This window comes from Giraffa tippelskirchi, chromosome 4, assembly GCF_054371585.1.
Source record: "Giraffa tippelskirchi isolate mGirTip1 chromosome 4, T2T-mGirTip1v1.2.pri, whole genome shotgun sequence".
Taxonomy (NCBI): Eukaryota; Metazoa; Chordata; class Mammalia; order Artiodactyla; family Giraffidae; genus Giraffa; species Giraffa tippelskirchi.
In genome coordinates, this window is record NC_137278.1 from 4,334,284 (window position 1) to 4,350,651 (window position 16,368).

General features: G+C 53.9%; 1 protein-coding gene across 3 annotated transcripts in view; it reads right to left on the minus strand.

Annotated features, from left to right (window-relative positions):
• Positions 1-8,479: 8,479 nt before the first annotated feature.
• Positions 8,480-16,368, minus strand: part of CFAP77 (cilia and flagella associated protein 77) — a 149,290-nt gene continuing 141,401 nt past the window's right edge. For 2 of the 3 annotated variants that reach the window (XM_081590814.1, XM_081590810.1), the window contains one exon: positions 8,480-9,309. In XM_081590814.1, coding sequence (XP_081446940.1) covers positions 9,187-9,309 — 123 coding nt within the window. In that variant the 3' untranslated portion in view covers positions 8,480-9,186. The remainder of the gene's footprint in view (positions 9,310-16,368) is intronic. The other variant, XM_081590811.1, reaches the window with a different exon arrangement.

Sequence of the window (16,368 nt, forward strand, 5' to 3'; positions counted from 1 at the left end):
CAACTGTTTACCGGCGATTTCCACACGGTTTGCTTTCATTAGGCTGGTGATGAGGCTCCTAATGAGGGTGATTAGCCGAGGGGGGTACAGGCTGGCGGGGAGGGGTCCAAAGCCCGGCTGCCGCTGCCGTTGGGTTAGGACGTAAGGTTTTTAAGTTTTTCCCCTACACTTTCCCACAGTTATTCAAATTATTCTTCCAGCGGGCTGTCAGTGATCCCTTTTCTACCCCCTCCCTACCTCCCTGCCCTGCCGTTGTTGTTTTTTTCCTTCCTCTAGCAAGAAAAAGGGACTAAACCCAGCAGAAAAGGAATTGTATGTGTGGAGAAGAGATTTTAATTTGTTGCGTCGTTTTCGGGCATTTCCTTTGGGGTCTATATGTTTTTCGTGGAGGAAAATCTGTAGCCCCCCTCTCTGACTTCTTTGGACCCGGTGGGCCTGGCAGAGGCGCAGAAAGCTTGGTGTCTGCGCATTGAAGGAGACAGAACGGTGGCTTCACTGTGGGGTGAGGCTGGAGAACTGGGCAGGTCGGGTCGGGGACGTTAGAGGGACCCCGAGAAATCCGTGTGGCCCGAGAGGGGCCGTGCAACGGACCCCAACCCAGTTGACAGTCTCTCCTGCGGCGGTGCGTGTCTCGGGGGTCGGGTGTTTTTGTACCTCTAAAGAGGAACCTGCGCGAGCTTCTGAGTGCAAGGGTAGACGTCTGCTAACGACTTTGCATTTCGCGAAAGCCCGCCCAAGGATTTGTTTTCAAAGCAGCGCTGGAAACACGGTCTTTTCGCTGTGAATAACTCGCCCCCTTCACCCTCCCCAACTCCACCACGGTGGTACTCCAGCTCTGCGCCTTTCAGTGTTCGGCCTTCCGCGTGGGGCCCAGGGCTTTGGGCAGATCTGAAGCGTGTCTGGGGCCTGGATCCTCTAGAGGCTACCCCAGGGGTGGGCGACCTGGCTCTGCGGTCAAAGGGCGGAGGAAAACCAGCCCACGTGCCTACATTTGGCCCCGCCGGCCAGAGGCGCCCTTCACCCGCTCTGCGCCCGGAGCCCAGGCCTTTCCAAGCGGGCCCGCACCCTCCTGGCCCCCCTCCCAACGGGCCCCCAGAAAATACCCCAGCCCCGCATCAGGCTCAGCATCTGAGATCGCAGTGGAACAGCGAAGCGCCCAAATCCCCCTCACCCGAGACCCGGCCGGGGAAGGCCCGTGCAGCTGGACGGAGCAGAAAGTTTCTTCTCCCTCGAGCCAGGTTGGCGGTGGCCTCTCGCCCGGCTCCCCGCGCTCTCCCCCTGAGCCTCCCGGCAGATTGGAAGCGGCCTCGCCGCCGGCCGAGCTGGGGGCGAGGACGGGCGGCTCCCCGGGGACGCCGGGTCCGGCTCGGCTGCAAGCTGTCGGGGGAGGCGGGAGGGCGGGCGCCGAGGGGCCAGGAGCCCACGGGCCCCCGCCCTGGCCCGGCAACCGCTGCAGCGGGCGCCTCCCGCGGCCGGCCGAGCCGGCGGTTGTCGGTTTTCGTTTGGTGGGTGGGGAGGGGGGCGTAAATCATGAGGACCCTGGGCCGCCCTCGCCCTTCCCCGCCAGTCCTCGGCTTGGGCCTCGCTCCCCCTCCAGGCGCCTCTGGAGATTCCGCTCCCCTCTCTACTGTTCACCCGACCCCCCGCTCCCAGCCTGCTGCCCGCGCCTCGGGAAGAAACTCATCTCCCCCAGATCCCAGGGTCCCAGCTTAGGTCCGCGGGCTCGTCATCCTGGGCCTGTTAGAGATCCTAACGCCCTGGGCCGGCATCCGTGGCATCCGCTAAGCCACAAGCAAGTCCGGTCCTGCTCCGCCCGCGGCGGTCCGAGCTGCCCCTGCCTTGGGCGGACTTTTTCTGGCCTTGAAGTCTTACGCTGGGGTTTGGATGCCTGGCCCAGCGAAAGCGATGCCTCCAGCGGTGCAAGACACCGCGCGGGTATGGGGTTGAGTAGTAAAGGTGGGGGACAACCTCTTTCCGTGGAAAAAAAAGAAGGCTAACCGCCACCACCACCCCTCAACCTGCTGCAGCTCTAGCAGGCTTCTCCGTGGTTCTTCAAGCCCAATACTTCACAGGTTGTTATACTATCATTAGTTTTTAATTATCATAGTATATGGTGATAAAAACATGCTATGCCATTTATCCCACCTGGAATTTGGATCCAGCCCACTGTTGCTAACATTGTTTTATTGCTATTTGGGGGCTTCCAGCTCCATTACTGTGCCCCCATCTTTCTCTTTTCTCCATCAGGGGGCTAGTTCTTGCATCTCAGCCTGAGAGGTGTGTGTGTACCTACCTAGGCTCTTGTTCAGCTGGGAAGAAGCCCAAGAATTGGAACTTTACTAAGGTTCCTGGGGCTCCTGGGTGGGTGATCCACCCCTCACTTTGAGAAAGGAGCCTGGTTGGTCCTGGAGGGGTGGACTGTTCAACAAAGCAGGGTATGAACCATGGCAGATTAACCTCTGAGAATTCCATTTACATGGCAGGAAACAGATCTCTCTCCCTCTCTCCCTTCTGAGCCCCAGCCCTCTACCTAGCTGTCTTGACCCACCTCCTCCACCCATGGAAGGGAGAGGCTTGGAAGACTCAAGGGAGAAAAGGCAAGAGGGAAGATGCGGTCAGATCCAGGACTAGCACCCCCCAGACCCCTGTTCTGGGCTCCAACACCTCCTCCCCAGCCTCCTGCCTCTGGGATCCTCTAGCTTCAAATGCCAGCCTCCTGGCCATCCAGCCCTTTGAAATTGCTTTCTTTTAAACCTTCTGTCTCTCCGTGGACCCAGAGCCCTGGGAAGGCCCAAACCAAGCACTCACAGAGCAACACCAATGGAGAAGGAGCCATTGCTCTTCTCCAGGGTAAGGAGGCAGCTGCACGGACTGGCCCACAGAAGGCCCGGGCTCTGGCCCTGCTCCCACTCCAGGCAGCTCATCTCTCTTGCCCGGACCTCAGCTTTCCGTTTGGTCCAAAGACATTAACATCGGAGGCTTGTAGCGAGAGGCAAGGATGGGAGAGTCCCATGCTGGCTATGAAGTGGCCTGCCTACGGACTCCAGGCCCTTCTGCTCAACCGGGGGCTCTGGGCTTGGGTTTGGCTTTCGGTCAAGATGGGGCCTGGGACTCTGGCTGAGCAATGGTTCTTACCAACTTCCTTACCCGTAGCCCCACCTCCCTCTCCACTCCATGTCGCTCAGTAGCCCCCGTCCTGAGCACGGAAAAGGCCTTATTTTGACCAGTTTTGCTCATTGACTTACAGGCAGAGTCACTTGGGGAGATGTACTCGAAGCTTTTCGTAAATGGTCCTCAAGTCTTTTCTTCTTGTGGAGGATTGTAGCTTGAATGCCATCATTCAAGGTTCTGAGTAGCTGGGGCCAAGGGCAGTATAACACCAGTGGAAAGAGGTGGCTGGGGATATGGACTCCAGAACAGACCAGACCTAAAGTAGAATCCTGGCCCTAGAGCTCAGGGCTGGGGCTAAGGTGAGGCAAGTGAGGTGAATAACTCAAGTCTCCATCGAACCTGTTGCTGTTTAAAAATATATATATATATATATATATTTGGCTGAGTGGCATGTGGGATCATAGTTCCCTGACCAGGGACCAAACCCAAGTCCCCTGCATTGGAAGTGCAGAGTTTTAACCACTGGACCACCAAAGAAGTCTGAACCTGTTGCTGTTTTGTCTATCAGGGATTTTTAAATTTTGATTTCAAAATATTGCATTAAAATATTATCTGTCTTGGTTACTGAGTTTGGTGGAAAGTCAAAAGGTTTATGTCCTAGGCTGCGGTTTGCCTGCCTCAACTTTCTGGGCTGTACGTTTTTCAGTGGAGTTGCCCACTTCACATGGTCGTTGTGAGGACTCTGCACTTGGCTCGAATCCTGGAGAACAATAATCATGCCTTTCATATGACGACTACTAAGAATGATAGCCAGAGCTTTTCCTCTGGCAGGTTAGGGGCCCCACTGGAGAAGTCAGACCCCTGCCCTGCCCTTTGCCTCAGGCCTTCCTACCAAAACCAGTTTTTAACATGGCAGGGACAAGAGATTTGGGCAGCATGGGCCGAGCTTGGGTGCTAATATCTTTTTGCAAACAGATGGGCCGGACAATGATTTGGACAGTTTGTGGGTTTCAAGGTCATGCTGCTCTCAATCATTTTTGTTGGTTTAGCTCAAAACCCCATGGAGCTCCTGAAACCTGAAAGAGGACATATTCTTTCTTTTCCTCTGTTCTTCTCTCCCTCCCTCCTACCTTCCTCTCTTCTCTTACCCTTCCTCCCCTTCTCTTTCTCTTTCCCTCCCTTTCTCCTTCCTTCGTCCCCTGTAAACATGCATTCTGTCCTGCACACTCTGTGCCATGCTCCCTGCTGGCGATGTCACAGGGGCAGGACGGGATAGACCCTCATGCCTGGGTCTCACAGTGCAGCGACGCCCATCAACCTAAATTTCTCTCCAAAGGTTATTTCCCAATTGTGAATTCACGTTTTTAAATTGCTTGCATTCAGTTCTAGGAACCTGTATAAAAGCCAACCTAGATTTTTTTCTGATTTAATGATGATTTCAAGCATCAAAGGGTTTCCCAAGTAAAAAGAAATGCAGCTGAAAGACGGTTTTGGTCCAGAAGGATGAACGCAAGAGAGGGTTTTTGATTGGAGACACAGACCTGTGTGGCTGTCACGCAGGCCCACCCTGGCGCCTGAGCTGCTGGTCTGCTTGCTGTCACGCACATGTGCTTGCTCTGGACCCTGAAATCTGTGGGTCTAAGTTGGGGAGCTTGGATGAATGAATCAAAGAGCCAAGCCATCTCCAACTGGACCCAGGGACCTCCCAGGACTGGATTTGCTTTGGTGGCCTTTGAGCATTGCTTTCTCTTCAGGCGTCTAGAAGCCCCCTGCCAGGCAGAGCTCAGACATCAATCACCATTGGCTTGTTGCTACCATCCCTGATGCTTAACATCTTGTACAATTGTCAGACTCCAGAACCCCATCTCCTTTCTTCTGGCTTAGAAGATTGTTAGTTACCTGGTTTGATCAGAGTGGGAGTGGCAGGGAGAGAACCAATGGGGTTTGGGCTCTAGTTTAAAAATCTGGAAAGAGGCTGAAGTCCGTGGGGATTCAGCGTGAAAAGAAAGCTGGACCTACCAGCCAAGAAGTCTGCTCTGGTCCTGGTTTGGCTGCTAAGTAGCTGCCTTAGTAACTCTGTCTTCTCTGGCAGGACCAGACATGTCCTCAAGCCCCTCTCAGTTTTGTGAGTCTTGTTTCAAAGTCTCAGCACCCCAGACCCCCCGCTTGCTCCTGCCTCCTGCCCGGTGCATATGAACACAGGTACTGCCTTCCTCCCACCTCTGAGCAAACTTCTGAGAATTTCAAGCTGACTGGGTGGGGGTCAAGACCAGCCACCTCTCTGAGGCTCAGGAGGACAGTACACATGGGCCTCTTTGTCTGGTTGACTCTCTGGTGGGGTTTGGCCATGAAACCCAACCAAGAGGCAGAATGTTCCAAAATGCCAACCACCAGGGAAATGAGAAAAACAGGAGATAAAGATCACATCCCTGGTGAGGGCCATGCTCGCGGGGCACTCTGTGGCGTGTGATCAGGAGCTGTCCCCATATCCTCCCCTCTTTAATTGAGAGGTGGCTTTTGGGGGGCAGACTCTGGGACACACAGTGGACCGATCACTGGCTTGGGGCTGACTTACTGAGTGAAGTCGGGCCCCTTCGACATCTCTTTTCCACCTGTGAAGTGGGGAGGATGGTGTTGGAGGGAGACTAGCAGATGAGCCCTAAGGCCCCTGCAGACTGGAACCTTGGGGGGGACTCTACCCTGGGTTGTGAAGATGGTCAAGGGGCCCAGCTGTGCCTGGAAGTTCCCCCAGTTCAGGCTCTGCGTTAGCGAGGACAGTCGTGTGGCCGACATGACAGGATACCCGAGAAGGCAGAATCAGACTGGAATCAGACCTGGGGCTTTGTGCGGGCGCAAATAATTCATGAGGAGGGAAGGACCAAGCTAGGGGAGGGCCCTTCCCTCCCGGCCTCCTCCTTGGCCTCCTGCTTGGACCTGCCAGTGGGTGGCGCTGTAGGACAAGAAGCTGAGGAACGCTTGAGCGCTCAGGCCTGGCCCTGGAGCACCAGCGCCTGGGGGACTCCGGGAGAGGATGTGGGCGTGCTCCTGGTGCATGGATCACAGCCCTGACCAGTCCCCCCAGTCCCGCAGCACACGGTCTGCCCGACCTGCCGCGGAGGCAAGAAGTAATCGGATAGACGAAAGAGATTTCCTGCAGCTTTTTCTGGCCAAGTTCGTATTTCCCCACCTTGGCACTGTCCTTGATAAAGTTGGCCTGGAGGGGCCACTGACCAGTGGGTTGTCTTGCTCATTGCCGTGGCAGATAGAGCCTAATTTGGGATCCTTTAGGGAATTCTGTGTCCTGATGTGTACCCCTCCTATCCATTGTGGATTTCAGAGCAAGAGAGAGGGCTCCATTCAAAATATCTTGACCTTCTCAGTGCATCTGGACACAAAGGCTCCTTGGAGCATCCTGCCTTCATCCCTCGACCCCCCTCAGACTTCCGGTTATCCCTCTTCAGTGTGCCTTATTGATAAGAAAATCGTCCACGATCATCTGTTCTTTGAAAGTGCCGGAGTCTGTGCTGATCACATGAGACACGTGCTTTACTGTAATCGTTACTAAAGTGCGCTTAAGAAAACATCCTGTGACGTGTCGGGGTCCTGACCACAGATGAGGACACTCACACAGGCTCGTGCAGAAGTTTCTCAGCGGAGTTGAGCGTCATGCCCTTGAATGGCCACGTGCTCAGTGACCAGGCCCCTCGGGCTCACCCCGGTCCCTCACCAGGGCCGCTGCGCCCAGGGGTCAGAAGGCTGCAGATGGGCTTTAGCAAAGACAGTGGGGATGCTTGTCTGGTGCATGGGGAGGGAGGGGGACGTTAGATCCTTAGGATGGGGTGGGGGTCCATCAGAGCCCTGCTGAGCCGGATTCCCGAGGGGGTCGGTGTGTGCGGCGTTTTCATGGAATCAGCTTCCAAGGAGTTGCAGTGCTGGCCCGTGTTGAGGTGGGGGAGGCTGTTCAAGAAACTCACTCAGATCTGTAGTCACAGACTCGCTGTGTCTCTGCCGAGGCTGATGGACGACCCCGCCAGGCAGTTGGCCTGGGTTGGGGGGTGGGTGGGCAGGAGCCACAGCGGATGTTCATGCCATCGGGCATTCCACAGGCCCCTAGCTCTGCACCCTGAGATCTTAGACATCTGATCCAGGGCCACTTCCCTTCTAGAGGAGGAGACAGGCAGTGAATAAGGGCTCATCGTTTTGCTGAGAATAAAATAGGTTGGTGTGGGTTTAACTGGGGGCTACCCCTGGTGGCTCAGACAGTAAAGAATCCACCTGCGATGCAGGAGACCTGGGTTCTGTCGCTGGGTTGGGAAGACCGCCTGGAGGAGGGCATGGCAACCTAGTCCAGTATTCTTGCCTGAAGAACCCCCGTGGATAGAGGAGCCTGGGGGGTTGCAGTCCAAAGGGTCACGAAGAGTCGGACACACACACACTCCAGGGAAGGCCTTTTGAGTGGGAGATTTGTTCATATCTTTTTTTTTTTTTTGTCCACACCACGCAACTTACAGAATCTTTAGTTCCCTGACCAGGGATTGAACCTGGACCTGAGTCCTAACCACTGGACTATCAGGGAATTCCCATAGGGACATCTTACTCTGTTTTGTATTTTAAACTAATTCCTGATTTTATTTTATTTTTGGCTGCGTCATATGTCTCGTGGGGTCTCGTGGGGTCCCCGACCAGGGATTGAACCTGGGCCCCAGCAGTGAAAGCCGGGAATCCTAACCACGAGGCCACCAGGGAACTGCCTGAGGGGGGTGGGGGGACTTGGGTTTTGACCTAAGATCTAAATGACAAGAAGGGGTGGGCAGGTGACAAACTGTGGAGAAGGGATTGTGGGGAGAAGCAGGAATCTGATGCAATTCTCCAGACAGATGATGGGGACCCAGAGATGAATCAGGCTGTTTTTGGCAGTAACGCTGGCAGGCTTGTTGATGGATTGGATGTGAGAGTGAAGGAAATGGAGTCATGACGGTTTTTGTCTTTAGCCTCTGGGTGGTCTCAAGTATGACATGGGGAAAACGGAGGGAGAAGCAAGTTTGGTGGGGGAAAAAAAAATCCAGAATTCTGTCTTGGCTGTGTTGGCTTGAGATAAATGGCCGATGCTTGAGTGGAGACACCTGGCGCGGGGCGGGGGGCGGGAGGTCGCCGCTGGATAAATGAGTGTGGGATTCTGGGGAGAGATCCAAGCTGAAGGTCAATGCTGAGAACCCTCAGACCCGTCAGGGGATTTTAAAACTTGAGAGTTTGCCTGACTTTTTATAGGCGCTGGTCGACATGTCGTGGAGAAAGTCATGGCCCTTGGAGAGTCTGAGGCTGATTCTCACACTGATTTACCGGCTTTCAAATAAAGGCACAAGAGGAGGACGACAAATACCTCTTTTAATTTAAAGCAGATTGGTATCTAATTTGTGGGGAGAAACCAGAGGACCTGCAGAAAGATGGAGGTACAAAGGGCCCCAGCCTGGGTGCTTTCAGCCCTGGAGTGCATTGTCTTTCAGGAGGTGGGAGGGGTGACCTTCCCAGGTCAGTGTGGGTGGAGGTGTCTTAGCCCTGAAGAGATGAGGGCCCACTCCAAGTAAGGAGCCTGGGCTCTTCCTGCTGTCAGGGGTCCCGGAGAGATAGTACTGCCATGGAGAGACATCAGGCATCCCAAAAAGAGAAATTAAAACTCATGTTTGGAATACGAAATGAGGGCTTTCAAAGCTAATGATACTGTCACACTTTCTACAGCAAATACATGGGTTGTTTTTAATACTTGAGGACAGAGCCTTAGTCTGGAGCCTATAAAATCTGCCTTGAAACTTGAGTTTCTCTTATCAGGCTGGGGCTTGAGAAGCGAGGTAGGGTCCTGCTGGAGGAGGAGAGTCCCTAAGTGAGGGGTTGCTGGGGCTAAGGGGAGCGAGTGTGGCTAACTCTAAATGGGGGCTCTTAGCAAAAACAAGTCATCTAAGACCCAAATCCGAGGTCCTGGCCGAGGCAGAACCCGCAGAGCGATGGGGGAGTGTTTTGTGTGAGTTGGGGCAAGGCAGGCGAGTCCTTCAGAGAATTTTCTATCGCATCAGACAGGCTTTAGGGATGGGTGTAGTTGCCCATCCTCAGGGTCCCCTGGCGCACGGCACACTCTTCCCGGTGGGCTTTGAAGGCTCTCTGGCGATCGGCCTCGGTGGGGAAGGTCGAGAGATGGGGGCCTACCTGTGGACAGAGGGAGAGCCGGTTAGCGGGCACGAGTGCTCCAGAGCTCCCCCGGGGACGCCCCTTCCTTCCATCTTTGATAACGAAGATCGCTGTCAGAGGGAACCAAGTGAAGGGAAAGTGCTGTCCTGGTGTTCCAGGGTGAAGTGGGGGGTGACCCCCCGTAGGACGGGGGGGGCGTCAGAGCAGAGCTGCCCGGTGCCCGCTTTTTCCTTCTGTCTCGCTTGTTGCCAGGACGACGTGCACTTGATAAATATCACCTGCCGATGATGGCGGTCACCAGGCAGTGGGACCTCTCAGCCAGCATCATCCTTCAAAGCTGATTCTCCACCATTAAAACCCCAAACAAGCCACTCTCTCCAAGGGGGGCCTCCAGGCACAGTTGGGGCTCTGTCCATCACTGTAGGGCCATCTGACCCCCGCCCCCATTCCCGCGGCTGACAGTTGGGCCAGAACCAGAGCCAGACCCAAGGTGTGGGGGCCTCTGCCGTTAAATTGTTGTGCAGTCAGTATTTTGGCCTGTCCTTGCCTCTCAAGAAGTGGTGATGAGTGGAAACCCCTTCTGTCTCCTGGGTCTCCTAGGTCTGCTGCACCACCTCCAAATGTATGAGAATTCCCCCCCAGTGGCACTTCTTTTCTAGGGGAGGCACAGGGTAGAAAGGGTTCATGCAGGCTTGCTTGTTTAGTCCTGCATCCGTTCATTCATTCACTCATTCAGGCCACGCGTGTCAGTCACTGAGCACAGCTCTGTGCCAGGCACTGGGTCCTGCGGTGAACAAGGGGGACTCACTCTTCCTGGGCAGGGAAAAGACGTGGGTGATGGTCACACAGCTGCTTCATGAGAGTCTGTGCAGTGGTTGGGGGCTGCGAAGAGCACAAAGAGATGGACTCGACCCACCCCGGAGTGGTGGCCCAGACGAGGGGTCCGCTGGAGCAGCTGAAGGCTCTGCCGTGACTTCAGGATAAGGTGGGACCCACATGGCCAGCATGGCCACAGGCTCTGGTCAAGAGCCAGGCCAAGGGCCCCGCTCCCTGCAGGGGTTAGCTAAGACCACAGAGCTGCAGGCAGCCGTCTAGTGATAAAAGGTGAGAGAAAAGAGAAACAGAGAGAGGATGAAGAATTAAAAGGAAATCGTGGGAAGGCGGGCCTTCCCAGGTGGCTCTAGTGGTAAAGAACCCGCCCGACAAGGCAGGAGACAGAAGAATCACGAGTTTTATCCCTTGGTCGGGAAGATCCCCTGGAGGAGAGCGTGGCAACCCACGCCAGTGTTCTTGCCTGGAGAATCCCATGGACAGAGGAGTCTGATGGGCTACAGTTCATGGGGTCGCAAAATGCTGGACACAACTGGAGCAACTTAGCAGGCACAGACGCAGAGGGAAGGCGGGGAGGAACCTGCAGGGAACGTCCGTGCTCTGTGTCCCACACTCTGGTCCCCGTCAGGACTCACTGTGGCCTGGGGACCCCCACCCCCGGGGGGAGCTCATGACTTTAACCAGATCCCGAGGCCCAGGGATGGTTTCCTGGCAGCAGAGAACATGGGTGTGAACCGACGCGACCTCCTGGGGCCCTGGGGCCTGCGTCTGCTGCCTCCCTGCGGACCCCGTCAGCTCCCCCAAGTCCAATGTCCCGGTCACAGGTTAGGGTGGGTGTGACCCACACCTCAGGTCCAGGGAGACGGTGAGTCAGGGTGCATGCAGGGCCCAACGGGATCTGACTCCACTGCATTCATTTTATAGGTGAGGAAACTGAGGCCCAGAGCAGAGTCGGTCTAGGGCCAGCCCCAAAGGGAATCAGGGACAGAGAAGCTTTGCCTTAGCACCCATTCCCCCACCCACGAACCCCTGGGTACTAGGTTCTGGATTCCTTCTAGAATATTCTGCCATGGCTGCCGCTCTGGCTATGTCCAAAGGGGGCTACAAAAACTTATTAGAAACTGGTAAAAAATATATACATATCAAACGGTGATGAGTAGATTGAGTTAGCCACTCCAGGACGTAAATCTGCATCCCTCATTCTCTGGGGGGTGTGGGCCCTCTGGAGCCTCTGCAGAAAGCCATGACCCACTCCTCTGGGAAAATATATGCCCACAAGTCCTAAGGCACAAAACAGTGCAGGAAATACATGGACACGCTTCCCCAGTCCCTCCATGGACCCTTGTGGCGGCATTTCCGGGAGCTGTCTCAGCTCCAGCCCCAGGCCTCCAGTTTCTTGGACTTGCATCAGGGTTGTTCCCTGGGCAGGGTCCAAGCCCAGGCCCAAAGCTCTGAGTCCCCCTAGGTGGGCCCTTCCCTCAGTCACCGAAGGCCACTCAGGCCCAGTATCAAGGGCTGGGGGTCAATTGATTTCCATCAATCACACCACAGTCTTTTATACTTTGGGCTATACAATAGGTCTTTGTTGGTTGTCCATTTTAAATATAGCAGTGTCTACATGACACACCACAATGCTGTTCTCGGCTCGGTCCAGTTTCAGAAAACTTGCCAAGTGGCCTCGTGGAAAGTATTGAGAAGAGAGAAGGTCCAATACTTCATGCAGGACGGAAGTAGCCACAAAGAAAAGGCCTTTTCCAGGGTCCATCCTGTGTCCCCTCTGGCATGGGACAAGGGCTTTTATATAGTGACATGTGTCTCCTGACACTCGTGTTTCCCAGAAGGCAGCTAGAGATGCTCCAGTAAGACCTCCTGGGCACCCCAGCCGATGCAGATGCCGAGCTGACCTCCATGGTCATCTGTGGCACCCAGAGCGGCAACAGTCCTGACCTGGGGGGCCAGGCGCCAGCCATTCCTCACTGGGAAGCACAGCTCTGCAAGTCCATGCATCCCTCTGGCTCTCGTAAAGGACTGAATGGTGACCTCCCGGCAAAAGACACATCCACATTCTAACCCCGGGACCTGTGACTGTGACCATTATTTGTGAAAGGGGGCTTTGTAGATATAATTACAGATCTCGAGATGAGAATTATCCCGAGTATTTAGGTGGGCTCTGAATCCAATGACAGGCATCCTTGTAAGAGACAGAAGACACAGGGAGAGGGGAAGTCCATGCGAAGACAGAGCCGTAGACTGGAGTGATGAGGCCAGAGCTCGGGAACTCCGGGAGCCACCAGTGACTGATGGAGCGTGATGCTGATGGTGGGCGGTGCTGATGGTGGGTGATACTGATGGTGGGTGATGCTGATGGTGGGCAGTGCTGATGGTGGGCGGTGCTGATGGTGGGTGATGCTGATGGTGGGCAGTGCTGATGGTGGGTGGTGCTGATGGTGGGTGATGCTGATGGGGGGCGGTGCTGATGGGGGGCGGTGCTGATGGTGGGTGGTGCTGATGGTGGGTGATGCTGATCGTGGGTGGTGCTGACAGTGGGTGATGCTGATTGTGTGTCGTGGGAGTGGCAGGAGGCTCAGAACTCTCGTCTCCTGAGTAGATGGCAGGGGGATCCAGGTCCTAGGGGCTGCTCAGCTTAGAGGTAATCAGGTTAACATCAGCACGCAAACAAAAGAGAAGCCCAGGGGAAGTTTCCTTTTTTCTTCCTTGGAAACTTTATCAAGGAAGAAATTTTCATTCATGCATCCATCTAAGTATTTATTAAGCACCTATGTGCCAAGGACAGTGAAGTACCACACCCTTTGTGCTTTGGTGTTCCTGGTTCCATGTCCCCCTGGTTTTCTACAGGGGTGTTTGGGGGCACAAGAGGTTCACCCCAGTGACTGACAACACACTCTGACACCTACTATGTTCTCAGCAGCACTGGGCTGACAGGGAGGAGGCAGGCATTTAGCACGTGGTCCCAGCTGTTGATGGATTCCCACTCCTGCTGGACTTTCTCAGTTAAGTCACTCACGGGAGGGATGAGTTCAGTCTTCCACGGGAGGGATCCAGGGGAGCACAGGTGAGGGTCCAGCCCCAGAGCCCTGTAAGGTGGGGTCTGCACCTGCCCTGTTCCTCGACAACCCCCAGTGCCTGGTATGGGGTCTGGCATTCAGGACGTATTGAGACAAAGTTGAAAAGACTGAACAAATGAGTGAATGAGTGAAGGAAGGAAGTGGGCAAAATCCACCTGTCTTCAGGTGGTCAGGGAGGGCTTCTCAGGCCAGGTGGGACTTGACTATGGCCTGGGAGGATTGGGATGAGAGGGCTGGCAGGGGAATACAGCAGGGGAAATGGTGTCAGCAGAGGGAGAAGGTGAAAATCAAAGGAGATGCTTAGAGGCTGGGGCTGGGGGACTCTGCAGAGAGCTCACGCAAGCAAAAGCTTACTTCCTGGCCTTCACGGGACTGTTCTTTAGAAAGAGAAGTGAAAGTCACTCAGTCATATCTGACACTTTGCAACCCTATGGACTGTAACCCACCAGGCTCCTCTGTCCATGGAATTCTCTAGGTAAGAATACTGGAGTGGGTTGTCATTCCCTTTTTCAGGGGATCTCCCCGACCCAGGGATCGAACCCAGGTCTCCCGCATTGCGGGCAGATTCTTTACTGTCTGAGCCACCAGGGGAGTCCATGAGACAGAAAGGAAAGAGAAGGGGCCTATTCTGTACCCATGAAGTCCCCAGCTCCCGAAGCAGAACACGGCAATCCACTGAGAGGGGCGTTTCGGCTCTCAGAGCACCGAGGAGCGAGTGCCCCTCTGCAGAATGTGCCCTGGAGACCAGCGACTGGGACTGGGCCCAGGGCTGTTTTGGTTACAGACCTGCTGTTTGCCAGGTGCAGTGTACTTATTTAACACAAGCCTCAGAGCATCCAATGTTGTCTGCATCCTACAGATGGGGAACCAGGGGCCCCAGAAGGTTAGGTCACTCGCCCCAGTCTCACAGAGCCCCAGAGCCGTGGGATCCTCCCGGCCCCAGATCCTCACCGAGAAACTCCACTCTCTTAACAAATGCCCAGGAAATGAATCAAGTGAAAGGCCCTGCTGGAAACCGTGTGGCTCCCATCCCGCCCGCCTGCGCGCTCTCTCCTCCTAAAATAGCAGCTCCTCCAGAGATGAGGGTCCTAATTACAAGTCAGGCCTCAAGAGCGCATGGTCACGACCCCACAGACCCCCGGAGTCAAAGGATGAAGAGCCGTGGAGCAAAGAATTCCTTCGGAGATGCTTCTAAATTAAGCCATCTGTGGTCTGTCTCTGCCTGGAGCTAAGAAACTGTAACGGCTTTGGCAGGAGACAGCTCTGCTGAATGGAGCTGAGTCGCTCTCAGGTCAATGCAGGTAAATAAGAGGCAAGCGCCACTGGCCTGCCAGCAGCGCTGGGAGCAGGATGGGCACGTTGGCAGAGGCACTGGTCCTGTTTGAATGGGGAGCATCTCAATACGTTGCCCAAATAAGGACCGGGCGCCTGCACTACATAGTACAACCCGGGGATGTGCTGGTGAATCAGGCCAACCCACACGGACCCTGCGAGATGGCACAAGAGGCGGCTGCTAAACGCACTATATGTGTCATCATTTAATGGCAATTTAGTAGCACTGTGGACTGGGGAATTCTAAGTCCATCTGGGGGCAGGAAGGTCTTTCTAGAGAGGATGAGGGAGCTATCCAGGGGAAGAGGAAGGCAAAGATGTTCTAGATGAGAGGGACCAGCCCAAACCCTGAGCACATGTGGCCCAATGGGAGAGAATGAAAGCCAGTGAGTGTGGCTGGGGGACACAGAGACAAGGCAAGGGAGGTGAGCAATTATCATTGTCAAACCTTAAAAAAAAGATTTGTAGGGACCGCAATCCCCTGCCTGGATGATACCCTTCGCCTCTCTGCAACTACATTGGAATAAAAGATTCCCCTAAACCTAGGGTTGGAAGAGACCTCAGAGATCAGTATCTCCAACTCTCCCATTATACAGAGGGAAAACCCAAGGCACAGAGGTGGGAAGTGATTCTCTCAGGGGTCCCCGTGGTCCTGGGCAGAGCTGACACCAGCAGCCACTCCATCACCATTTCCTGAGGTCCCTGCCCCTGTCACTGTGGTCCCCACTCTGCCCCAGGGGATCTGGATTCCTGGATCCCATTTCCCAATTCATTTGAAAGCGTCTGTGCTTTTCTGATCTACTGACAATGAGTCAACTTTTCCTCTGATTGATACCTTTAATTGTGCCTCTGACAGTCGTTAATTTTGCTCTTGACCTTGTGGTTCCCCTCTTTGAAGTCTCTCTGTTGTTCCGTTTCCAGCATCTAGAGTTGTCTGCTTCGCTGTAATTGCCTTTTAATCTTTCTTTTTTCCCCTAATATTAACATTTATATAACATAGCTTTGGCAACTATTTTCCCTCTAAATTTTCTTTTATCTCATCTCACAAGTTTTGAGAATATCTGTTTTTGTTTGATTCTCTTTTCATCTACTCTCCATCAAATTTCATTTGGATTTCTTCTTTCATCCTGAAGTTATTTATAAATAGAGTTTTACATTTCCAGGCAATTTCGTTGGTTACGTTTGTGACTGATTTTCTAATTTAATTTCTTTGGTGCCAAAGTGATCCGTGCGAATCAGACCCTTTGGTGTTTGTTGAGTTCTTATGCTTGTGTGAAAAGTCGGATCCACTTTGGACAGAAAATCACTATGTGAAATAAACTGGTGCCGTTACAGAGAAGGTGCCCATGTGACCTGGATTAGGGGATGAGGTGTGACCGTTGCCCCTTCATCTTCGTGCTCACTATTTCTCTTACTGAATAGTTACTGAGTACCCACTGTGTGCCATGTGCTATGCTAGGTACCAGGAGTCAGGGAGAATTCAGAAAGCCTCTGCTATCATAGAGCCAGGAAACTAGCAATAAAAATATAATCACACAACTGCTCATTTGCTTATAGTCGTGCTAACTATTAAACAAAGTATAATGACTTCCCTGGTGGTCCAGTGGCTAAGACTCCACGCTCCCAGTGAAGGGGGCCCAGGTTCTATCCCTGATTGGGGAACTAGATCTCACATGCTGCAACTAAGATGCAACTAAGAAAGAAAGGAACAAAAGCATGATGCCATTTATATGATAATTTTTAAACCTACAAAATGATCCCGTGTGTTGTTCAAGCCTGTGCATGAATCTAGTTAAACAGAAAGAAATTGGAGGAAAGAATATGCCCA